This window comes from Silurus aristotelis (assembly GCF_946808225.1).
Source record: "Silurus aristotelis genome assembly, chromosome: 1".
Classification (NCBI taxonomy): Eukaryota; Metazoa; Chordata; class Actinopteri; order Siluriformes; family Siluridae; genus Silurus; species Silurus aristotelis.
In genome coordinates this window covers 7,284,650-7,311,242 of record NC_139574.1, presented here as the reverse complement: position 1 = coordinate 7,311,242, position 26,593 = coordinate 7,284,650, and the positions used below count along the sequence as shown (strand labels likewise).

The window sequence follows — 26,593 nt, the reverse complement described above, 5'->3', positions numbered from 1 at the left end:
ACTGACAGCAGCTTTATGACATTATGGGGAACAAATAACACTGAGCAAATAAATCTTGTTAAAAAAACTAAAATATTATCAGACGAGAAGAAAGCATAAACATTTTTTCATTTCCTCATGCCCTCCTCAAAGAACAGCCACTATAAGTTTTAAAATGTCAAAATTAAAGATAGTTAAACTCCATATATTTTAAATACACTTTTATACATAAACACCATGAGTTAGGGTTTTATATAAAGTGGTCCTCCGGAACTCGTGGGGGTGACGTTTAAAGACCCCGCAGCACCTGTGGCACCTTAGTGAATTCATTTAGACATTACGCCAGTAAGGTGGTTCCTTTATGATGCAAACAGAAAATGTGAAGTAACGATATAAATGTTTTATTTATCACTTCGAATGAATAAGACGATAATGTGTTTTAAAGATTTTTTATGAAATTTGTTAGTGAAAACATCTAAATGTCTAAAATGTTATTCCTAACGTTCCTGAAGGAGATGCGGCAGCAGGTAAAGAGGGATGTGGCGAAAACCAGGGAAAAGGCATATGAGGAGCTGTATGAGAAGTTGGACACTAAGGAAGGAGAAAAGGTTTTATACACAAGAAGGATGTACTGCAAGTTAGAGCAATAAAGGATGGAGATGGAAATGTGTTGACTAGTGAGGAGAGTGTGTTGAGAAGATGGCGGGAGATTCCAAATGAAAACCCGCAAATTTACCGCGGATTATCAGGGGGTTGACTGTAGTTATAATAAGCAAAACATTAAAATAAAAAAAAGTAAATGTTTTTTATACGATTAATCGAAAATAATCAGCCGATTAATGGATTATCAAAATAATCGTTAGTTGTAGCCGTAGTCTAAAGTATGAGGTATTATCTCATAAATGAGATGAACCAAGATGCATCAAATGTTACTTAAACCAAAAAAGTCAATACTGAATTCATAGATCATTATTTGCAAGTTGATAAAGGTGAGCTCTCTGTTTGTGTGTGTGTGTGTGTGTGTGTGTGTGTGTGTGTGTGTGTGTGTGTGTGTCTTAATGACTGTGCAGGTGTAGTGGTGTATAAAGGAGAACTGTACACTCACTCGGTGTGACCCTGGAAGACGTTGACTGAGTGGATGGACGGATCTCTGAAGTCCCACAGACGGAAGGTGGTGTCCCGGGACGAGGTGACTACCAGACGCTGGGTGGGGTGGGTGCAGCAGTGGGTCAGCTCCTGATCATGACCTACACACACACACACACACACAGTAAAGACTTGTATTGGATTGGATTTTTTTTTTCCATTATTCAACATTATTATTATCGAGTACAAAGTGACAGCTGATCAAAGGGGTCAAAATGGTCAGAGTCACAGAAAAACAAGTCATATTATAATTTGTTTATATATAGAGTTTATAATCAAAAATCTAATTTTTAAGGTGCAGAAACAAGCTGTCATAAAGACAGACAAGCAGACAAACAGATGGATAGATAAGACAGACAGACAGACAGACAGACAGACAGACAGATGAATAAATAAGACAGACAGACAGACAGACAGACAGACAGACAGACAGACAGACAGACAGACAGACAAATGGATAGACCCAGAAAAACAGATGGATACATAGACAGAAAGACAAACAAACAGACCAATAGTTAGACATAGACAAACACATGGATAGATAGATAGACAGACAGAAAAACAGATATAAATAAATAAATAAATAAATAAATAAATAAATAGATCTGTGTCTGTTTGATTTATCTCTCTTTGTCTGTCTATCTGTCCGTCTGTCTATTTGTCCGTCTCTGTCTGTCTATCTGTCTGTCTGTCTTTATGTCCATTAAACAAGTGTGTATGTTCTCCTATTATAAAGAAAATTAAAACTTAGTGAAGCAGCAGAGATCAAACACTCAGAACAAGCGCCAAAGCCAAAAAAGATACATGACTCAATCACACAACCAAAGACATGAACCAAATCACTGTAAACTGATCCAGTGTTACAGCATTATTTAAAAGTGTGCTGAATATTTTCAGTGTGCTGAATATTTTCAGAGTGAGATTAAATTCCTGAATGGGATACCATCACTTCCTGCACACTTTAATCCTGAATCGAATGGCGTGAATTAGACACTATAGCAATTCTGTTCAAATACTTTGATTGTATATTTATGCCCTAGGTTTGCGAGAAGGCCTGACCTGTGAGTGTGTGGACGAGTTCGGACGTCTCCACGTCGTACAGATTGGCTGCTCGGTCCCATGAAGCAGTAACGACTTGTTTGCCACCAACGAGCCAGTCTGCTGCGATGACCACCCCCTGGTGGCTCTTCAGAGTGGTGCTGGCTACACGCACTGTAGGACACTCGTTCGGTCCGTCTGCATCTCCATCTGCCTCATCCTTATCGGAGAAATCCACGTCATCATCCAGGGACACCTGAGTTCATCACACACACACAAAGAGAGAGAGAGAGAGATCAACACAGTACAGCGTTTTATATATATGCAATTATTAGGAGAAGAAATGTATTTATATCTGGGAAAGCTTGTTAAAGAATGGATGTTTGGATGGATGGATGGATGGATGGATGGATGGATGGATGGATGGATGGATGGATGGATGGATGGATGGATGGGAAAAAAGGGAAGGAAGGGCAGATAAGAAAGAAAGAAAGAAAGAAAGAAAGAAAGAAAGAAAGAAAGAAAGAAAGAAAGAAAGAAAGAAAGAAAGAAAGAAAGAAAGAAAGAAAGAAAGAAAGAAAGAAAGAAAACAGATGAGTGAAAGTTTAATGGAGAGAAAGATAGAAAAAGGAAAAGAGTAAGAGTCTGTGAGGAAAGGAGACTGAAAAAGTGAGAGAGAAATCAAGAAAAAAAGAAAAACGAGGTAGAGAGTAATGTTAAACAAATAAAAAAGAGATGCAAGGAGAGAGAGAGAGAGAGAGAGAGAGAGAGAGAGAGAGAGAGAGAGAGAGAGAGAGAGAGAGAGAGAGAGAGAGAGAGAGAGAGAGAGATAGAAAGAGAAAGAGCCGAGTTGTGTCTCAGCAGCACTCTGACTAAGACAGGGTTTGAAACACTCACGCTGGTGTCAGCTGGAGGCTGAGGGAGAGGCAGCTGCACCATGTAGCGCCAGATGTGAGCTGTCTGATCACCAGATGCTGATGGAAAACACACACACACACACGTACACATGCACGCACCACAAAGAGAAAATAAAACAGTGCCGGAATAATGGTTGTTAATTATGGGTGTGTCTAACGCTCTTATTTTTGGGCATGTCTGCTGTCTATTGCTGTGTGTGTACTGCTGCTGTCACCTGTGGGTGTGTCTAATGTCGTTGGTGGGCGTGTCCAAATTCATCACCTGCTGTCTAATTAGCTAATGCGGTCACCTGTGGGTGTGTCTAATGCAGTCACCTGTGGGTGTGTCTAATGCAGTCACCTGTGGGTGTGTCTAATGCAGTCACCTGTGGGTGTGTCTAATGCAGTCACCTGTGGGTGTGTCTAATGCAGTCACCTGTGGGTGTGTCTAATGCAGTCACCTGTGGGTGTGTCTAATGCAGTCACCTGTGGGTGTGTCTAATGCAGTCACCTGTGGGTGTGTCTAATGCAGTCACCTGTGGGTGTGTCTAATGCAGTCACCTGTGGGTGTGTCTAATGCAGTCACCTGTGGGTGTGTCTAATGCAGTCACCTGTGGGTGTGTGGGTGTGTCTAATGCTGTCACCTTTGGGTGTGTCTAATGCAGTCATCTTTGAGTGTGTGGGTGTGTCTAATGCTGTCACCTTTGGGTGTGTGGGTGTGTCTAATGCAGTCACCTGTGAGTGTGTCTAATGCTGTCACCTGTGAGTGTGTCTAATGCTGTCACCTGTGAGTGTGTCTAATGCTGTCACCTGTGAGTGTGTCTAATGCAGTCACCTGTGAATGTGTCTAATGCAGTCACCTGTGAATGTGTCTAATGCTGTCACCTGTGAGTGTGTCTAATGCAGTCACCTGTGAATGTGTCTAATGCAGTCACCTGTGAATGTGTCTAATGCTGTCACCTGTGAGTGTGTCTAATGCTGTCACCTGTGAGTGTGTCTAATGCAGTCACCTGTGAATGTGTCTAATGCTGACACCTGTGAGTGTGTCTAATGCAGTCACCTGTGAGTGTGTCTAATGCAGTCACCTGTGAGTGTGTCTAATGCAGTCACCTGTGAGTGTGTCTAATGCAGTCACCTGTGAGTGTGTCTAATGCAGTCACCTGTGAGTGTGTCTAATGCTGACACCTGTGAGTGTGTCTAATGCTGACACCTGTGAGTGTGTCTAATGCTGACACCTGTGAGTGTGTCTAATGCTGACACCTGTGAGTGTGTCTAATGCTGACACCTGTGAGTGTGTCTAATGCTGACACCTGTGAGTGTGTCTAATGCTGACACCTGTGAGTGTGTGGGTGTGTCTAATGCTGTCACCTTTGGGTGTGTGGGTGTGTCTAATGCAGTCACCTGTGGGTGTGTCTAATGCAGTCACCTGTGGGTGTGTCTAATGCAGTCACCTGTGGGTGTGTCTAATGCAGTCACCTGTGAGTGTGTCTAATGCAGTCACATGTGGGTGTGTCTAATGCAGTCACCTGTGGGTGTGTCTAATGCAGTCACCTGTGGGTGTGTCTAATGCAGTCACCTGTGAGTGTGTCTAATGCAGTCACCTGTGGGTGTGTCTAATGCAGTCACCTGTGAGTGTGTGGGTGTGTCTAATGCAGTCACCTGTAAGTGTGTCTAATGCAGTCACCTGTGAGTGTGTCTAATGCTGTCACCTGTGAGTGTGTCCAAAGTCATCACCTGCTGTCTAATTAGCTAATGCAGTCACCTGTGGGTGTGTCTAATGCAGTCACCTGTGGGTGTGTCTAATGCAGTCACCTGTGGGTGTGTCCAAAGTCATCACCTGCTGTCTAATTAGCTAATGCTAATGCTGTCACCTGTGGGTGTGTCTAATGCAGTCACCTGTGGGTGTGTCTAATGCTGTCACCTGTGGGTATGTCCACTGCTATTGCGTATGGGCGTGTCCAATGTCACCAGAGGGTCTTTACTTGTGAGCACATCTAATGCTTTTGTACATGGGCATGTCAACCATTCTTACTTGTGGCATGTACAGAATTATTTTTCCCAAGGACAAACGGAAAAATTCCGTAACGTATATCTGTCTGTGTCTTATACACACTACCTTCCTTTACAATGTATTCGAGTTAGATTTATATAAGGTGATATCAAAGGGTTTACAAGAAAGTACTTTATCTACGTTTACACACTATCCCATACAAAATATTCCCCTTGCACAGTAATAAAGCACTCCCAACATATTTCTGCCACTTCTGGAATGTGTCCTGGATGTCTTCTTTTCGAAATGTGTCAAGCACCTTTTACAATTCGCACTGGATCACTGCAATGGTGTTAAAAAAGTCCACAGGGGTCAAATCTGGCGAGTATGTGGTGACCGGGTACGCACGTGGCCATAATAGCAAATGTGGCAACGCACATGGTCAGAATAGCACAGCTCTCAGAGACGTATGAAGGTGTGACTGTACGTGCACCCTTGTGCTGCCATCTGTTGGCTGGTTACAAAAATTGTCTCAAAACTTTTTGTTGCGACCTCGTACAGTTTCACTAGGGGTTCTTTTGGATATTTTTTTTTTTTTTTTTTTTTTTTCTTTCACATCATCGTCCCAAATTTGTATAGAATTCAGTAGATTTATCAAAGCATCACCTTTTGGCTCAACACTGTCAATGAAATCCTTCCTATCTCACACATAGGCGTCACTTTGTGGTGCAAGTGTGAATGCAGGGTAAAAGAACGAGAACAGCAATAACACAACGATAATAATCGGAGCACTTTGGATAAGAATCACACTGTTCATAACAAGCAGTTTACACAACTGCTCTGATTACACAAACAGACAAACCTGTTAGAGCCATCTGCTCCGTGGGGTGAAACTTGATCGAGTTAACTGCAAAAAAAAAAAAAAAAAAAACCAGAGAAAACATAAAAAAATAATTCCAAAAGTTCAAGATAAAATCAGTGATATTTAAAACAGCAAAAGACACATTACTTATGAATGTATAGGCAAAAGACCCCTACTGCTACACCATCAACATTCAGATTAACACTCGAATGAACACAATAATGATCAGTCAAGGTGATGAAAGCTTTATATTAATGTCTTGGTCCTGGTACAATTTTTACCAAAAAAAAAAAAAAAGAAATTTGAGCGATGAGGTAAATTTTCCTCCAATTTCAGCTCTTTGTAACAGTCATAACCGTATTCATTACTTGTAACCCCTGGGGAGAGGTAAACTCCGAATAAATTAAACCACCTAAAATGAATAAAAAAAAAAAGATACATTAAACAGCACGTGGTGTCAGTGAATCACCTCAGAGGTTGCTCTCTTACTGTATAATAACAGTGGGCCTTCACCAACAGACGCAACCCGGAAAAACTATTGGTATGGATGTTTGCAGTTGGTTCCAGCAATCGACTAACCAATTAATCAGTTTACGCCGTTACCCCACCCCTTCATTTCTCACCTGATCCAGCATGGCCAGCGTATTTCAGCAGGCACTTCCCAGTCTCAATGCTCCACAGCATAGCACAGTGGTCTGGGAATAAATAACACACAAATGGACTTCGGCATCGAACAAAGATTCGATTTACATAAGACTAAATAATTAATTTTTTCCCCACACATTTATTCATGAGTATTCACTGGGAGTGCCAATAATTGTTCAGTAATTGTTCCACATGCATATCTGAAGGAAAACTACACATTAAAACACGTTTCTTTTTGTTAGAACAAAGAAGCCTTTTTATCATTTAAATGAAACTGCTTAATATTTGATCTTTTTCTTTTTTATTGTTAAATGTTTGCCAATGATTACGGTGTAGCAATGATCGGAAACTTCTACATGCTACGGACTATGTTTAAATAGTACTAATACTGTATTATGAGCTGCTGCTTTAAATTTTTAGACTGATAATTATTACTAAAGCTTTATATATACACAGGACTATACATATACACCACACGTTTGCTCGGGTGACCGGCTCTTTAAAGAGTCTTGGTTGTTAAGAATTATGGAGATCAATGTGCTCTTGGGAATCTTCAGTGCAGCAGAAACGTATGCCTTACTCAAATCTGTCCGAGTTCCACATGCAGTTCCTTTGACCTCATGGCTTGGTTTTTGCTCTGATATGCATCGTCAGCTGAAAGGCCTTCTATAAAGTGGGGTGTGCCGTTACAAATCAAGTTAAATCAATAAATGTTTTTACAGGTAAACTCCTGGCAAGGTGTAGAAACATCTCAGCAATGATTGCGTCTGAATACTTATTGATGTGTTGTTTTTTATATTTTTTTATTTACAAACATTTCTAGAATTCTGTTTACATTTTGTCTTTATGGGGTACTAAGTGTAGATTAATGAGAAGAATAATTTCAATGATTGCAGTATCGGGCTGCAACATAACTAAATTGAAAAAAAAAGTGAAACTTTCCGAATGCACTGTATATACACCAGTTGTGTGGTTCATATTCTTGCTTTTTATATAATAAAAAAACAATTAATCGTTTTGGTGTAGGAAGTAATTAGATGAAATATTAATGCATGTGCAATATTTTACTTTTAAAAAATTATATTTGAACAAAAAATTATTTCTACAAATCTGCACAATATTTTTTACATTTTAGTTTTTATTCTCATTTTTATTCTTGTTGGGTTTTTTTTGGTCCTTGCCTCCTGCTGAAGCACACCCGTTGAAGGAGTTTTTCATAAACAACGTGCACGTGATCGGGAATCAAGAGGCTGCTTTATCCATAATATAACTCCAGTCTTGACCTTTCACCATTTGAAAAAATGTTTGCATCATAAAACGAAAAACACAACAAAGAACACCCAGAACTGTTGAGCATACTGTTGTATCAGACGCATATAGGACAAAATTCCCTCCCAAAGCAGCAACTGGTCCCCTCAGTTTCCAGATGTATACAGACAAAAGATATGATGCTACACAGTGGTAAGCAGGGCTCTGTCCCAACTTTTATTTTATTAGGGTTGTATGAAAATAAATAATTAGTGATGCATGTGTCTCCTTGATTCTTTCTATAATTGTTTGATGAAAAGAAGAGCTCAAACTGCACTGTGGGAAACCATACCTGCTGAGGCAGTACCCAGAACAAGTGGCTGTGTCCTGGCCACACTCAGGTCCCATATGCCATCCCTGTGTCCCACATACTCCTTCACCAGCTGGCACACGGCACGTGACGTGGTAGCTTTAAAACTGGACACAATCTAGAATAAATACAGGAAGAATGAGAATCTGGACACACACACACACACACACACACACACACACACACACACACACACACACACACACACACAGGGTGGCCTCCAATAATTTTGGCACCCTGGGTAAATATGAGCGAGAAAGACTGTGGAAAATTGTCTTTATTATTGAACGTTTCGATTTTTTATCTTTTAATCACCGAAAGTCCTGTGCCAAAGGTTTTAGGTACAAATATGTTTACAGTTTTACCCCCAAAACACATAAAAAATATATATAAATATATAACATTATGACCAGTGAAGTGAATAACACTGATTTTCTCTTCATCATGGCTCCTGTTAGTGGGTGGATTTATTTATTAGATATAAGTGAACATTTTGTCCTCAAAGTTAACGTGTTAGAAGCAGAAAAAATGGGCGAGCGTAATGATTTGAGTGAGTTTGACAAATTGTGACGTCTAGACGACTGGGTCAGAGCATCTCCAAAACTGCTGTTCTTGTGGGATGTTCCTGGTCTGCAGTGGTGTAAGGAAGAAACAGTGGTGAACCGGCGACAGGGTGGTGGTCGGCCGAGATTCATTGATGCACGTGTGGAGTGAAGGCAAAAGTAAATATTATAAATAAATATTATTTATAGATAGATAGATAGATAGATAGATAGATAGATAGATAGATAGATAGATAGATAGATAGATAGATAGATAGATAGATAGATAGATAGACAGATAGACAGATAGACAGATAGACAGACAGATAGATAGACAGATAGATAGACAGATAGATAGACAGACAGACAGACGTGCTTTCAATTGTCTGATATCATTATATAAGAGCAGAGGAGAAGTCTAAAATCAATAAAGACAGTTTTCCACAGTCTTCTATGCTCATATTCACTGAAGGAGCCAATAATAATGAAGAGCCCTTATTCTAATAGTAGGTGGGAGGCTAAAAAAAAGAAAAATGCAGCGAGAAGCCCGGTGGGAGGGGGGGTCGCCTCAGCTAAACCAAACGCTACGGTCTATAAGTGTAGTTCCGCTAAGGCAGCATGTTAGCGCTCCGCATGTTGCCTTCAGAGCGTTCACAGCCACACAAGCTCTCACACTATATCAGGCTCTGAGGGAGATAAGTGTGGCCTGTGCCAATGAACGCTGAAATGAGCACTTAAAAAAGCGTGACAGAAAACCATAAGTGCAAACGGGGGGAAAAAATAAATAAATGAATAAAAGAGAGAGAGAAAGAAAGAAATAACATCACATCATCACATCGACAGTCAGCTGTAAAGAACAAACACTCAAAATATGGAGCCTGATACAAAGGTTCAGGTCTAATCAAGCGAGAAGAATATCACGAGACTTGAGGATTATTTTACTTTTAATAAAATGGTGTCATTATTAGCAAAAAACTCTTTTCTTAAATCTTCCTTAGCCTGAAAGGAAGTGATAGAAAAGTTGGCAGTAAGAGTATTTCTCAATCTTCCCAGCTAAAGAGCACCTTGTCCGAGTGCTCACCTACAGGACCTGTTCGAGATGAAGAACAGTGAATCAGAAAGTCCATTTTGAGTGGTCATATGAGCGGAGCATGCTTAAATAAAGCAGCAAAAAATGATGCAACTCTACAGAGTCATGGAATCTCTACTGCTTTCTGCTCTCTAGAGGGAGAAAAAATAAATAAAAAAACGGTTAAAGGAACCAGAGACTCACAAACTAGATCCCAGTGTTTAAGACTCTTATTTGGTCCGTGTAGGAAGAGCATTTTTTAATTGTGTAGTGTGAATAGTGTACAATAAAGTACACCGTATGGACAAATGTTTGTGGACACCTGACCATAAGAATACTAGTGCTTTTTGAACATCCCATGTCCCGGGAGGATGTTTAACTAAATTGATTTGTGCTCATTTAGCCACAACGGGTGTTAAAGTCATGTAGTGATGTAGGTGAGGTAAGGAGGCCTGGGGCTTAGTCAGTGTTAACACTAATCATGTTCAAATGGGATGAGGTCAGAGGTCTATAGCAGGCCACTCAAGATCTTCCACTTTGTATGATCCCTATACATCATACTTTCTAGTTATCCTTAATACTTTTATTATACTTTTTACATTTTATATATTTTTATACTATTTCTATTTACATGTTGGACAGTTTTAAAAAGCATTTCACTGCATGTCACTATATGCTGGAACACTACATGCTGGACAATTATATGCCACCGCATCCGAAAGACGTCCAATAAAATTGTGTGCCTCTCAGTTAGTGGTAACAGTTTGGAAAAGAACCATGTGGGTGGAGAGGGGTGTCCAAATAGTTTCAACCTTTTCCAGAGGTCATGAAAAAATTGTGTATTAGATGCAGGGGTTGGATGGGTGGACAAATCGGTATCCCTGGTGCTCAGGAAAATAAATAATTTTGTCTACAATTCTTTTTTTTATTTTTTTCATTTAAAGTTATCCGGCAGATAAATAGGAAGAACAAAAGAAAGAGAAAATAAGAATTTGATTACAGAGCGGGAAAGACTGATAACCTTTTTTGAAATCAAGTTTTTGAAAACAAGGGAAAAGCACGAAAAAAGAAAGTCCAGCACAAAGCTGCTAGGCATAGCCACCTTATGGGTACATTCATTAAGAGATAAAGATGCCAACAAAAATTCAACAATCGTACAATCTGCTCAAAGCCAAAACATTGGCCAATAATTTGCCTTTATTTGAAACAAACATGACGCTAAGAGCCAATTCCCGAGGTGAGGTCTGAAAAAAATCTGAACATAAATGTAGTATATGCTACTTATCCTTTCTTGTGACTAATCTAACCAAATGCATTTATTTTCGATGTAATTGAAGGTACTGCTCTCATTTCTTGTAGTATAAGTCATAGTCCCAGAACTGCACTAGTTAACCGGTGACTGTCCAGAGCCAAGGCCAGGGAGCTGTGTACCACGTTACTGTGTTAAGCGTACATTTACGTCAACTACAGCAGAGAGTTATATAATTAATCTTCCGGAGTTATCGACATTAATTACATCTCCGTCTGACCCCGCAGAGCTCTGAGCCACTGAATGTCTAGAATCAACATTCCATTACACTCTAGATGGAGCTCGCTTTAAAACAAAAATGATCAGGGAGAAAAAAAAGCATTGTGGTATAATGATCATACCCGCACCTTAAAACAAACCAGTCAGATATTAGAAGATAAATAGCGTCAAATTAAATTGACAGTATTTAAAATAGCAAGGAAGGAGAATCTCTATAAGGAGAAAGTTATAGAAAAGTTCTTAGTGCTACTAGATCAGCATATTTCTCTACTTTCATATAAAATAAGCGTAAACCTAGATTTTTATTCAGCATGGTAGTAAAATTAACAGAAAATAAAAGCACTGCACTAACATGCAAACTATCAATAGGTAGTAATAATTTCATGAGCTTTCCTGGCTTAGGTCTTATTTGACTGATCGTTATCAGTTTGTTGATGTAAATGGTCAGTTCTCCACACTTGCTGATGTAAAGTTTGGTTTTCCGCAAGGATCTGTCTTAGGCCCACTGCTTTTCTCTTTATAAATGCTGCCTCTGGGTTAAATTATACATAAACATAGTATTTGCTTCCACTGCTGCACAGTTGTATATTTCAGCAAAGCCAGATGAGAGAGATCAGCTTAAAAATGTTAAGAAGTGTGTAAAGGACATTAGACAGTGGATGCTTGATAACTTCCTTCTGCTCAACTCAGATAAGACAGAAGTACTTTTACTAGAATCACATGTTTTAATCAGTCTACACTGCTCCCAATTAAATCTTGCATTGATTATAAAATACTACTACTGGCGTATAAAGCACTTAACGGTCTTGAACCACAGTATCTGAGTGAACTTCTGTACCAATATGATTCTCCACGCCTACTTCAAAAGGTGCAGGCTATTTGTTGTTACCTCAAATAATGAAGACTACATCAGAGGGCAGATCTTTCTCCTACAAAGCTCCACAGTTTTGGAACAACATTCCAATTAGGTTTCGGGACTCAGACACAGTCTCAGTGTTCAAGTCAAGGCTAAAAACATATTTATTTAGTCAGGTCTTTTATCAGTAGATTTTTCTTAGGTAAAGAAGCAGATCTGGAGGGATCATGGATATAGAGTGTTTGGTGAACTGGGATATTTGTATGCTGTTGTCCCCTCACTCTCACACGTTCACTCAGGTTTGTTGACGGTGGTGTGGTGGGTCGTCTCTTATCCCAGAGATCCCTTATGTCTGTGATACCTTCTGGCTCTCCCTTTTAGTAGTGCTACTATAGAGAGTCTTGCCAGAGTCCCCAACTGCACAATGTCATTAAATTTTATACAACAATAAGGATACTTAATAATCCATATCCTTCTCTTCCTGTCACCTCTCTCTCTCTCTCTCTCTCTCTCTCTTTCATTAAACATGCTCCTGAGGTTCCACTGTTCCTGCCCCTTTCCCATTCTTGGTTCTGCCCACTTCATCCTGGCCTGCCTCTGGATGGTTTTCTCTTCAACTTTAGGCCACTCTGTGCAGCTGGGGATGGCCTCTCATTAACAACCTTACGAAAATTACGAAGTAAGAACAGGAACTCTGAAGATTTGGACCGTACTTAATGTCAACAGTCTGCTACACTGACTCAGGACTACAGTTTGCATTGTTTAACTGTAATAAATAGACATTCGGTGCAAACCAGCTGAGGACGGGTTCCCTCTTGAGTCTGGTTCCTCTAAAGGTTTCTTTCTTATGCCATCTCAGAGAGTTTTTCCTTGCCACAGTCGCCACCATCACTCATCAGGGACAAACTTACACTTATAAAGAACATCTTATTAATTATAAAGCTGCTTTGAAACAATGTTAATTTTTGAAAGTGCTATTCAAATAAAAATGAACTGAATTTAACTTTATACCCTCTTTATTTCTGTAAAGATGCTTTGGGACAATGTCTATTGTTAAAAGTCCTGTACAAAGAAAAATTTATTGAATGAAATGAATTAACTCCTGATTTGTCCACCCTTAATATCGAAAAAACAAACTAACAAAAAATCATCTGTTAACTTTGGATTTTCATTAAAAAAAGATGCTTGGCAAAATCATTGGGCAAACTAAAGGAAGTGACTATAGTTTCGACACGGACCGATCAAGAGACTTCGAAAAACACCTGATGATTTTCAATCGGGAGCGGAAAATCATTCTTTTGCAAAGTAACGTCCTGTTTGATGTCCTTTCGTAAAAGGGGAAAAGTGATACCAAAACACAGAACTATTCCAGCAAGGGGAAACAGTCTTTGATCAGATTGGATCTGTAGACACTACTGCTTTTTCCACACCTTTGACTTCACTTCTACATTGCAATCTATAAGATGACAATCACCCTGGCAGTGAGATAGTTCATGCATTCTGGTGCACTCAGGAGGAGGAGGAAAAGGAGGAGGAGATGGAGGAAGAGCAGGAGTTAAACAAGTTACCCATGAATCTCCACCCCACAACTCCCAGTTCACCACATTGAAGTTTCGGGGTCCACCTACTTTGCCGTGGAAAGAATTTGAACGCTAAAATCAGAGAGCACGAGAAAAAGGAGAGAGCAGTTTCAATCCACGGAAAACAGAGGAAAGAAGACATGTTCTGTATTTCACTACCAGCAAATGTCCCAGTTGTTCAGGAACTACAGCTAATGACAATCACAATTCAAACACAATAATTGAAACCCATTCACAGTCATGGCATGTTATAACAATGCTCCAGAGTTAAGACTCTGGAATAATGTTTAGAATGTAGGGGGTTCAAGCCCCAGCACTGCCAAGCTGCCACTGTTGGACCCTTGAGCAAGGCCCTCTGTGGCCCTCTATGCTTCAGGGAATATGTATCATGACTGACCCCAGCTTCCTAACAAGCTGGAATATGCAAAGGAAAAAAATCCACTGTGCTGTAAAGTATATGTGACAAATAACGGTATAAAGGCTGAACCTAGCTGTCTATTGAGCAGACAGACTGACAGACAGAGAGTATGCAGTACACTGCAGCGCACACACACACACACACACACACATACATACACACACACACACACACACACACACACACACACACACACAGATGGGAGCAGCTGGATCCGATTTATAATGAAAGATCAGAATATGTTTTGTGTAGTAAGTGTTTAGTAGGTGTTCAGTATGTGTAGGACAGAAGGAAGTGAAGGAAAGTCAAAAAGAGTAGAAGGTGTTCTGTTGGTGCCCCAAAGGACCCATAGTTCATGTTTGGTAGGTGTTCAGTAGGTGTGTAGTTAATGTTCTGAAGGTGTTCAGTAGGTGTGTAGTTAATGTTCTGAAGGTGTTCAGTAGGTGTGTAGTTAATGTTCTGTAGGTGTTCAGTAGGTGTGTAGTTAATGTTCTGTAGGTGTTCAGTAGGTGTGTAGTTAATGTTCTGTGGGTGTGTAGTAGGTGTGTAGTTAATGTTCTGTGGGTGTGTAGTAGGTGTGTAGTTAATTTTCTGAAGGAGTTCAGTAGGTGTGTAGTTAATTTTCTGAAGGAGTTCAGTAGGTGTGTAGTTAATGTTTAGTAGGTGTTCAGTAGGTGTGTAGTTAATGTTCTGAAGGTGTTCAGTAGGTGTGTAGTTAATGTTCTGTAGGTGTTCAGTAGGTGTGTAGTTAATGTTCTGTAGGTGTTCAGTAGGTGTGTAGTTAATGTTCTGTGGGTGTGTAGTAGGTGTGTAGTTAATGTTCTGTGGGTGTGTAGTAGGTGTGTAGTTAATGTTCTGTGGGTGTGTAGTAGGTGTGTAGTTAATGTTCTGTGGGTGTGTAGTAGGTGTGTAGTTAATGTTCTGTGGGTGTGTAGTAGGTGTGTAGTTAATTTTCTGAAGGAGTTCAGTAGGTGTGTAGTTAATGTTTAGTAGGTGTTCAGTAGGTGTGTAGTTAATATTCTGAAGGTGTTCAGTAGGTGTGTAGTTAATATTCTGAAGGTGTTCAGTAGGTGTGTAGTTAATGTTCTGAAGGTGTTCAGTAGGTGTGTAGTTAATATTCTGAAGGTGTTCAGTAGGTGTGTAGTTAATGTTCTGAAGGTGTTCAGTAGGTGTGTAGTTAATGTTCTGTAGGTGTTCAGTAGGTGTGTAGTTAATGTTCTGTAGGTGTTCAGTAGGTGTGTAGTTAATGTTCTGTAGGTGTTCAGTAGGTGTGTAGTTAATGTTCTGTGGGTGTTCAGTAGGTGTGTAGTTAATGTTTAGTAGGTGTTCAGTAGGTGTGTAGTTAATGTTCTGAAGGTGTTCAGTAGGTGTGTAGTTAATGTTCTGTAGGTGTTCAGTAGGTGTGTAGTTAATGTTCTGTGGGTGTGTAGTAGGTGTGTAGTTAATGTTCTGTAGGTGTTCAGTAGGTGTGTAGTTAAGTTCTGTGGGTGTGTAGTAGGTGTGTAGTTAATGTTCTGTGGGTGTGTAGTAGGTGTGTAGTTAATGTTCTGTGGGTGTGTAGTAGTTGTGTAGTTATTGTTCTGTAGCTGTGGTTTAATATGACAGACACACTCGTACCTTGCTGGTGGAGGCTTTGTATGTGGTCTTGAGCTTCTGAGAAAGCTGACTCGTACTGTGGCTCGCTGTTTAAAACAGGAACACAGATTATAAGAAATTGTATTTTGCAGAAACAGTTACATCCAGAAATAAAAAAAGATTTTCCCAAATATAAATGAAGTTTTGTACCTTTAGTCTTCAGAGCTCCTTTCCCCAGATCTCCTCCATCCACAGTCTGACCCTCACCAGCCAAGCGTTCATTCAGGGACTCAATCTCTCGCCTCACTGCACAGTTAGCATTGCTGTGTTAGTATCACTGAGGCAGAGTCAGTGTGTTAGTGTCACGGTAACAAGCAGGGGTGGGTGAAAGGGCAGAAATATTACCACAGGACTGTCATTCCTCTACACGGCCAAAAGTATGTGGACACATGACCATTACATCTGCAGGTGTTTGAACAAATGTACCTGTATGTGCAGCACTCGACTGTCTAGACAAGTATAATGAGGCTTTAAACCCCTCCTTTTTCTTTCTCTTCTGCCCCCTCTCACCCTATCCCCCTTTCACACCTCTTCCTCACCCCCTCCCTCTCTCTTTCTAAGCCCCCCTTTCTGTCGAGAAACACATGCCCTCTGCTGGAGTTCTCATCAATTGAAAATCCCTTGCTGCTTCTTAAGATGTCCTACACTGGAGATGACTGTAGAGAGCTCTACAAATTCTTTAACCCAGAGGATGAATTTGAACTGCAATTAACTGCATTAATAAAAGTTTACCATCAGCTGTGTCTCACTCATTAGGGACAGATTTATGAATCTGAAATGTATATTCGTAATGTATTCCATTCATTTTCATGTAAATGCAATGGGCAATATTATGGCGTGACCTAAAACTGTCACTGTCATGTCCATTTAAAGTGCGAGAAGTCCGTGTAGTCATTATCGCAACCGGTCAAACTAACTCCTATTCCAGCATGACTACACACACGGGCTATTGTTTAACACTCAAATACAAACAGTAATCTGAAAGCCCTATTAGCTGAGACGGAACTTCAAACTTCTACTCACGTTCAATATTCTCAATGTACAAGTTCTCGAACTCTCGTTCAATCTGTCCAAACAGATCGAGCAGGGTGCTCCTTAGTGCCATGGGCAGCTTGGAATCCTACACGAGAAAAAAAAAGAACAAAAAACATATTGGCTTGTAAATACCAAACACGTCTGCTCTCACACGCAAGCAAACCGTACAGAGCAAACAGTACAGAGCGATGTCAGAGAAATGGATTTCCACTCTAATCACACTCGCATTTTGGAAAGAAAACACTTGGGGGAGATTTTTTTGGGAATCAATAAGAGGACGATGTTCTGAAGCAGAGTTCTTGGGAGGTGGTAACTCAGTAGTTAAGGGCTTTCTTTGGGTTATTGATCAGAAGGTCTCAGATTCAAGCACCAGTATCGCCAAGGCCATTCACCCTCTGTACACCAGGGGGCGCTGTATCATGGCTGACCCTGAGCTCTGACCCTACTTTAACATCATCTCGTACTTTTCAACCACTTCCGTCTTAAAGGCTTTGCGGAAAATATTTACCGGTTGTTACAAAGCACTGAAACTGGAGACTCCTTCCACAGCGCCTCCTTACATCCCCCTATTAATCATCGAGCTTAGATTAAGTGGATAGATTAGAGGTCGATTGATTCACCGGTTTTGTCGATTAATCAGCACTGATAGTTTAAAAAAAAATGTTTTAAACTGGACTGGACTGGACTGGAATTAGAGCGAGAATTCGTCCACTCTGCCGCATTCATCCAAGCTCATCAACGCCCTTGAACCAATCAGAATCTAGAACACGAGATAAGATTATAAAACGGCTTGAGATATTCTAAACACCACTCGGTCCCTTTCCCACCAATAACCAGCTTACCTCCATCCTCAACAGAGCAAACAACATCCAGATAAAGCTGTCAGAGAAAAAGGGCGAAAACAAGTCCACTTCCTCGTTACCTCATGTTGAGGCGGTTTGAAACGACACTGTGAATTGTCAAACGCAGTCGCTAGTATGGAGTGACCGAGCTAGGTCAAACACACTCCACTCTGTCACTGCCATATGTGTGTAAACACACACGCTCACACACACACGCTCACACACACACGCACACACACAAAAAATAAAATAAATATATATAAAAACAGTACTGAGAGATGGAGTTTTGTAACCCATACTGAGAGTGTACAAAGAGGCCTGTCAATCAACAGCCCGTCAGCGGCGAGCACAAGAGCCGCTGAATAGAATAATCAGAGTAAACATGCAGCGTTTATTAAAATTTGATGAGTTCCTGAAAGGCTGAAGCTCCGATATGCAACAACACTAACAACATACACTGTCAAAAGTGTAGAAACATGTTGTCTTTTCTGGATTTACTCTGTACTGTGCTCTGAGGTTATACACGACTGTAATTCCACACTCTCTATTGAGGCTTTGCTGCTTTGTGATGGTAATAAGACCAGATGATTCTGATAACTATATACAGGGTTCCTACACGGGGTTCATTTCAATATTACACACAGACTTTTACTTTATTACCAGTAACTGGATACGGACTCATGCTGGATAAAAGCGGCTTCTGTAAATCAGAAAAAAATGAATAGAATAAGAAAGAAAGACAGAAGGGCGGGAGAAAGAAAGAAAGAAAGAAAGAAAGAAAGAAAGAAAGAAAGAAAGAAAGAAAGAAAGAAAGAAAGAAAGAAAGAAAGAAAGAAAGAAAGAAAGAAAGAAAGAAAAATTGACAGAAGGGCGGGAGGAAGCAAGAAAGAAAAAAAAAAGAAAAAGAAAGGGAAAGAGGGAGAAATAAGAGAAGGAAAGAAAGCAGATCTTATCTCTGATGCGTGTAGGATTTAGAACCTAAATAAAGGCCATGCAGAATTACAGGGTCGAAGCGAAGCGTGTTACAGTACAGAGACGTACACGTATCAATATGGTACAGTTTATTTCTTTGGTTCAGACAAACAGCAAATTATCAATTTACTTAAGTGTCTTTTGACTCCTAACACATGGCCCTTTCACAAACACACCTTTAGTGCAAAAAAAAAAGAAAAACAGAGTAATTAAACCAGATGTTTCTTTTCATGTTCTGTGTCTGCAGGAAGTTACAGCTCTACCTCTGCCATGTTAATCTGTATTCTATGTGACTCTCAGGACACGCCTCGATCTCTTAGGTGTAGTGATGCATCATGTTCACGTAGCAGCAGCGGTGCTGAGAGAACGTGCTCGAGAAACAGTTTAGAGAGGAGAAATCGATCTACATAGAAAATATTGGTCACAAATTATTGGTCACTTTCTAACTTTCTTTACATCGGTAACTTTTCTGACGATGCACAGATGCGAATTGCTGAATCTTTACAATCTCTCCAAGCTTTTTTTTTCTACCCTACAATCAGCAGAACCTCCTGAAGTTGAATAAGTTTACAGTTTGACTCGACTCTGTGTTAATGTGTCACTGAAGTAGCCGTGTTTGCATAAGGAAGGTCCTCTGATAACACTTTACTACCAAAAGGAATGCTACAGGTCTCATCAATCGAAGCACATCCCTATAAACAGCAGCACCGAGATGGAAGCTCAAGCATTAATGGGGTTTGTACACACTGGTCTACAAGGACGGGCGTGTCTTCAGTGGTCTGTCTGCGGATCTGCTGGTTCAGATTTGATGGCTCTTAAAAAAAAAACTTTCCTACAGACGTAAAGCTTTTATACGCTCGATCTTTCAACAGTAACCAGATACGGACTCGTGCTGGATACAAACCAGAGAGGATCGGCAGAAGGACAGGATAGATGGATGGATGGATAAAGAAGAAAGAAAGACAGACAGACAGACAGACAGACAGACAGACAGACAGACAGACAGACAGACAGACAGACAGACAGACAGACAGAAAGAAAGGCTGGACAGAAGGAAGGAACACACAGACGCACACACACACACACACACACGCAGGTCAGGGCTGTAATGTAAATATGTGCAAATAATCAGGATTGTGAAAGCGAGAGAATGCGAAAGGGAGAAAGCGAGCGCTCGGCAGGAATGAAGTGATATATATTGTGAAAGGAAGGAGAGGAGGAGTGTGTAGAGTGTGTAGAGTGTGGACCTGAGCCTCCAGCATGTCTCTGTGGATGGACGGCCGCTCCTGCTCCGTGCTGTTGGTCCTCCGGATGGAGAGGCTGTGAGACTTGCGCTTCTGCTTGGCTTGACGGGCGACTGCGCTGTTTCCGCTCTCTACAGGCATCACTCCTCAGGGACGTCCTCCTGCGTGCTTCCTACCTGCAACTGAGCCAGCCATCACGCACGTGCACACACACACACACACACACACACACACACATATTTACCCAGCCACACTCCAACACCAGCAGAAGCTTTTATCTCGAGGAAAAGAAGGCTCCATTTAAGACGGATAATGGGTTTACAAAACAGCAGTGCGACTAATGGGATGTGTTACAATGCAGCAGGGACGACTGGATTTCTTCAATCCTTCATTATCATCTGCTTCAATAGCGATGCTTTGTTCATGGAGTACACCACAAGGTAAGAACACTCACTATTTTAACTTAAAACGCTCATACAAAGGTCAAAGATTAACTAACAAATATGGGCAAAAGTATTGGGATTTCCAGCTATACACTTTGTGCACATTTATTAGGCAAGTTGTATTTTTGAGGATTAATTTTGTTAATGTAAAACTACAGTGCTCTTAGTCAATCCAAAATGTAAACAAACCCTCAAACCTGAACAAGTAGTAAAAGTGAAGGCTTTCTTAAGAGAATATCTACATGTACACCATTATTAGGCAACTATTAGTGTGCAGAATTATTACGTAAATAAATGAAAAAACAAGATTTTTCCATCTCACTTGTTTATTTCACCTGATAAAGTGAGAAGAATAAACAAACTCAACATTTACAAATAAACATTCCAGAAATTTCAAAAAGAAAACCTCAGTGACCAATAAAGCCACCCTTCTGTTCAATAACAGTCACAAGCCTTCCGTTCACAGAGTCAGTCAGTTTCTCGATCTGGTCGGAATCAACTTTTTGTGCAGCAGCAACCACGGCGTCCAAGACACTGTTCAGAGAGGTGTACTGTTTACCTTCACTGTACGTTTCCTGCTTAAGAAGGGCCCAAAAGATTTCAACAGGGTTTAAGTCAGGTGGAGAAGGTGGCCATTAGTTTTTCATCTTGAAGTCCTTTACTGGCCACGCAGTGGAGAACTTTGATGCGTGTGATGGAGCGTTGTCTTGCATAAAAATCTAGATCTTCTTGAAAGATGCAGACTTTTTCCTGTACCACTGCTTGAAGAAAGTGTCTTCTAAAAATTGGCAGTAGGTCTGAGAGTTGATTTTGAGTCCATTTTCAACCCGAAAAGGTCCAACTTGCTCATCTTTAATAATACCTGCCCATACCAGTACCCATCCTTCACCTTGTTGGAGTCGTAGTGGAGCTCTGTGGCCCATCCATTTGGTCCATCAAGAGTCACTCTCATCTCATCAGTCCACAAAACCTTTCAAAAATCTGACTTCAGATATTTCTTTGCCCATTCTTGACGTTTCAACTTATGCGTCCTGTTCAGAGGTGGTCAGGTTTCAGTCTTTCTTACCTTGGCCATGTCTCTGAGAACTGAACACCTCGTACTTCTTGACACTCCTGGTAGGTTGCAGTTGTGGAATATGGCAGCACTGGAGAATAATGGGTTCCTGGTAGCTTCATGTTTGATTCTTCTCAAATCTTTGGCGGTTAATTTGCGTCTTTTCGTCTCGACACGTTTCTTGTGACCCTGTTGACTATTTGCTACAAAACATTTGATGGTTTTGTGATCACGCCCCAAAATCTTAGATATTACAAGAGTGCTGCATCCCTGTGAAAGACTTTTTACAATTTTTGACTGTTCAGAGTTAAATCTCTTTTTTCGCCCATTTTTCCTGAGGAGAAGAATCTGCCTAATAATTATGCACACCTTGATATATGGTGTTGATCTCCTTAGGCCACACCCTCCCTCGTTACACAAATACACATCACCTGATATGCAGTAAATCCAATAAGCATTCAAGTTTATACAGCTTGGACTTGGAAATTATGGATAAAATGATGATATGGTCAAAATAATCACTTGCCTAATATTTGTGCACACAGTGTACGTGGATCTTCTCCAACTGTAGGTTGTAGGCACACAACTGTATAGGATTAGAGGTGGACCGATTCGTCAGCCGATTAATCGGGGCTGATGGCTAAAAATATCGGCAAAAATCTATACCGATAGTTTTTCCTGGGTTGCGCCTTTGCTGGAGCAGCTACGGTCCACTGTCATTATACAGTACGAGAGCGACCTCTAGAGGCGAATCACTAACGCCAGGGGAGAACATCTTTAAGTGTCGTTTTAACGATGTGTGATTTTACATTAAAGAGCGCGTCGCAAAACACAAACAAAACACCTACTTAAGCGTACTCATACATTAAGTGATGAATTCTAGTTTAGACTACATTAGACTGGGGAGCATTACGAGTGCGTTCATTCCCTGCATGATTCAGTCTATAAAATGCATTTAGAACGACCAAACAATGTGTAAATTTCATAAAGTTATTCGAAATCACATGTAATGTTTACATTATATTATAATTAGAGTCAAAACTTTCCATGGGAATTAGCAGGAATATATGGGAATTAACCTGGAATTAATAGGAATAAACTGAGAATGTACATAATTGCAGAACTTAAATGTGGTTGGGGAAAAAAGAAAACTATTTTTAACAAAAAAAAAAAATCTTTCCCATACTTTTTTCCACCCCTTTACAATCCAATTATATTACAGCTGCAACAACTAATTGTTAAAATTATAACTAATAGTAAAATATACGGCTTTTAAATTTTTAAACTAGATAAATACCCTGAAAAATGGTTTTATATAGTTATAAGGAGCAAAACATCATTAAAAAATATAGGGTTTTTTTAATGAATAATCGGGGAAAAGTGTCGTCTGATTAATCGATTATCAGAATAAGTGTTAGTTGCAGCCCTAAATTATAATATATAACATAAACAGCCAAAATGACTTATTATTCTAATCGACTGATTAAATGTAAGAATCTGGTTAAAGAAATGCTTTTACACTTTTACAATAAAAATGCCTATAAAAGGTTGAAAAACAAATCGATTTAAACTTATTGGAAATGATTAATCTGTGTGATTCATTAAGCTGTAAACTGATCCCCACAAAGCAAAACACTGGCAAAATATCATCTAATTATCATTATTGATAAAATAAAATAAAAGATTTTTTTTTTGTCTACATCACACACCCCTGACCGACGCCAAGTGCCGTTTGTCCGCTGCACGGAGAGGGCTATATTGTGTTTATTATTTATACCATATTTATTAATTATATAATTATATGTATTAATATAATGATTATATTTATATTTATTTAATTTAGCACTTTTATTATTCAGTCAGGTTTTTTTTTTTGTAAGAAGTTCAGGACTATTTTATATGGAATGGTTTTTTTTGTTGTTTTTTTTTATCCAGAATCCATTGTAAAAATGTAAACGGTTGATTAATCCACCTAGCAATTGGTAAAATCATCTGTAATTAAAAAATGCTGGAAAATGAGGAAATCTCTGTCTATTGTCTATTGTTTGTATAATTTAAATTGTGCTGTACGAGCCTATTTCTGTTTGCTCAGAGGCATATGTAAACCGCAGTGTTAAAGTTTCACAGTAATACAGTTCAAGATCATTTCTATAGCATTCTCACAATGGGCATTGACTTAAACAGCTTTACAGAATGTAAGAATTATAGGACAAGCCGCTGAGCAAGTCTGGGGTGACTGTGGGAGGGAAAAATCCCTTAGATGTTACGCGAAAGAAACCTGAGAGGATCCAGACTCAAACAGGGAACCATTAAAACATTACAATACATTACATACAAAACATCAGAAAGAGAGATTTACTGTGAGTGTGTGATTATGAGTAATGTCATTTCTACAGTCTTATACAGTCAGCTGGAGTTGTGGAACCAGGAGCTACTGAGCAACTCATAAATTAGCTCAACATCTGAGACGTTATAGATTCAACACCCACACTAACTCCTCCATGCCAGAGCCTTTATATGTTCAGTGAAACAGCATTTGTAGAAATGTTTTTTTTTTTTTTTTAATAAGCATTTAAAGAGGTTGTTTATCCTCAAAGTCTAATTTCCAAAATGTACATGAAGTGGGATCCAAATGGTGCTGGTACATCTCTAGATGGTTTGAAATGTTCGATACGATTCCTGGGGTAACACGAGTAATTCGAATACAGAAAATCATTTTGTCCATTTAACTACACAGAGCACTGCGTTTCCCCACAGACCATTATTACTGACGCACCACCCGCTAAACTCTGAAGGGGCTCTGGACTCAAGGAAACGGCGAGAGGCGAGGAGACGATTCATATGAAAGTCCGTCCACAATAAAAATAAAACGTGTTCCTAATTCCAAATAGATTCCCGCATTTTCAACTGTATTTCTCACAATTCTGGCTTTTTTCTCGCAATTCAGACTTTTTTCTCACAATTCCGACTTTCTTTTGCCAGTCGGCCGGCATCACCCCGTCTGTACCACCAGAAAGCTTTACACATTCAAAATATAATCAGCTACAATCGATAGAATCAAATGGTATCAAACTAATCCTCCAATCCGTGAAGAGAACTCTGTCTAACAATAAAAAAGACGGAATATTGAGGAAAAAAACGGAATTGTAAAGAAAAAAGACGGAACGGTGTGGAAAAAAGACGGAATCATGAGGGGAAAAAAGACGGAATTGTGAAGAAAAAAGATGGAATTGTGAAGAAAAAAGACGAATTGTGAGGTGGAAAAAATAGGGAATTGTGAGGAAAAAATACGGAATTGTGAGGGGGAAGAAATGCGGAATTGTGAGGAAAAAATTTGGAATTGTGAGGAAAAACAGTCTGAATTAGGCAAACTTTTTTTTGTGGCAGAAACAGACATCATAGGTCTCAGGCCAAGGAAACTGACAAAAAATGATTGGGATCATTTAAAACTAAAACAAACTGAAAACAGTGCATTTACTTTTTGCATTTTGATGTAATATGGCAATTAAATGCACTAAATGGGTTTAGTTTTCTAAAATATTCTTTTATTCTGCAATTTCAGCAATAAAAATTTAAATTTTTATAAAAAGGAAACAAATGACTTGTTCATTTCAAGAGACCCGTCTTATTTTCTCTCCTATATTTAGTATTGCTCTCTAAAAAAAAAAAAAATACAATAAAATAAATAAATAGGACTAATCGGTAAAATACTCGATTACTAAAACAGTCAATAGCCTTACACCAAACTTATAGAGAGTGGTTTAGATAACAGTATTGATAACAGATAAGTATCAGTATCGATAAGCAGTAACAGTACCGGTATCAATAAAATCTAAACAATACCCATCCCAAAACATGTTAGTTCAGAGAGCAGTAACTAACAGATGAAATTAAAATGTATTCCACTTAAAAATGTAGTAGTAAATGTTGAAATTAACAATAAACTATAATTATAAAGCTTTTATTAAATTCAGTTAATATTACAAATAGAATCGTTCTATTTTACATGAAGTGTTTGTAAAAAAAAACTGCCAGTTGATTAATCGGTTATCAGCAGGTACGATCCAACCTGGCTATCTGTATCTATCAGTCACCCTCTATATCAGGGGTCACCAACGTGGTGCCCACATGAGTAGCCTGCGAGCCTTTTCTAAAAATAGCTTTTTCCTACTTCGTTAAATCATTGTTGATAATTATTATGAGAAATCATTAACATGATCAGTGTCTTCACATAGATTAATATCATTAATTATTAATAACAACATATAATAAAAGGTAAATTGAGCAAATTTGTCATTTCAGATAAAACTGAAAACTGTGGGTATCAAACTGGTAGCCCTTCACATTAATCAGTACCCAAGAAGTAGCTCTCAGTTTCAAAAAGGTCGGTGACCCCTGCTCTCTATATATATATATATATATAAACTGACCACTGCAGACCAGGAACATCCCACAGGAGCTGCAGTTTTGGAGATGCTCTGAACCAGTCGTCTAGACATCATCATTTGTCAAACTCGCTCAAATCCATAAGCTCACCTATTTTTCCTGCTCCTAACATCAACTTTGAGAACAAAATGTTCACTTGCTGCCTAATAAATGAATCCACCCACTAACAGGTGCCATGATGAAGAGAGAATCAGTGTTCTTCACTTCACCACTCATAATGTTATAATGTTAATTCTGATTGGTGTATACAATCTTTTATTACCAGTCTCTCTGTGAAGCTGCTTTGAGACAATGTCCATTGTTAAAAACACTATACAAATAAAAATTTATTGAATTAAGAACCCCATATGGTTAGAAAAGTCTTTGTCCATAGTGTGTATATAATAATACTGAATGCTGAATTTCGATTGTAAAATTAATAAACTGATAGGAAACAAACTACTACAGTTTTTTCCCCTAAGATCTTTCATTTAATTAACATTTTATCCAAACCCTTATTGCCTCGTGTACGACAGAGCGTCAGAGTGATATACTGCGTAGATGCAAGCGTTGTGAAGGTACTGAATGGAGCACACACACACACTCACTCACACACACACACACACACACACACACACACACACAAACATGCAAAAGAAAAACAAAATACAGAGACAGTGAAGTGAAGTGCGGTGAATGAGAACAAAGCAGACACATCCTCTGGGGTTGTGGAAGGGTATCACAGCTTTAGAGGCACGTGTGTGGATCTGGAGTAG

General features: G+C 39.4%; 1 protein-coding gene across 2 annotated transcripts in view; it reads right to left on the bottom strand.

Moving 5' to 3' along the window:
* Nucleotides 1–26,593, bottom strand: part of wdr37 (WD repeat domain 37) — a 42,278-nt gene that overhangs the window by 11,500 nt on the left and 4,185 nt on the right. For both annotated transcript variants that reach the window (XM_083547072.1, XM_083547071.1), the window contains exons 2-11: nt 19,899–20,077; nt 16,826–16,922; nt 15,953–16,048; nt 15,785–15,849; nt 8,157–8,292; nt 6,535–6,606; nt 5,912–5,956; nt 3,061–3,137; nt 2,185–2,419; nt 1,085–1,226 (exon numbers count right to left, since the gene is read on the bottom strand). In XM_083547072.1, coding sequence (XP_083403198.1) covers nt 1,085–1,226; nt 2,185–2,419; nt 3,061–3,137; nt 5,912–5,956; nt 6,535–6,606; nt 8,157–8,292; nt 15,785–15,849; nt 15,953–16,048; nt 16,826–16,922; nt 19,899–20,036 — 1,103 coding nt within the window. In that variant the 5' untranslated portion in view covers nt 20,037–20,077. The remainder of the gene's footprint in view (nt 1–1,084; nt 1,227–2,184; nt 2,420–3,060; nt 3,138–5,911; nt 5,957–6,534; nt 6,607–8,156; nt 8,293–15,784; nt 15,850–15,952; nt 16,049–16,825; nt 16,923–19,898; nt 20,078–26,593) is intronic.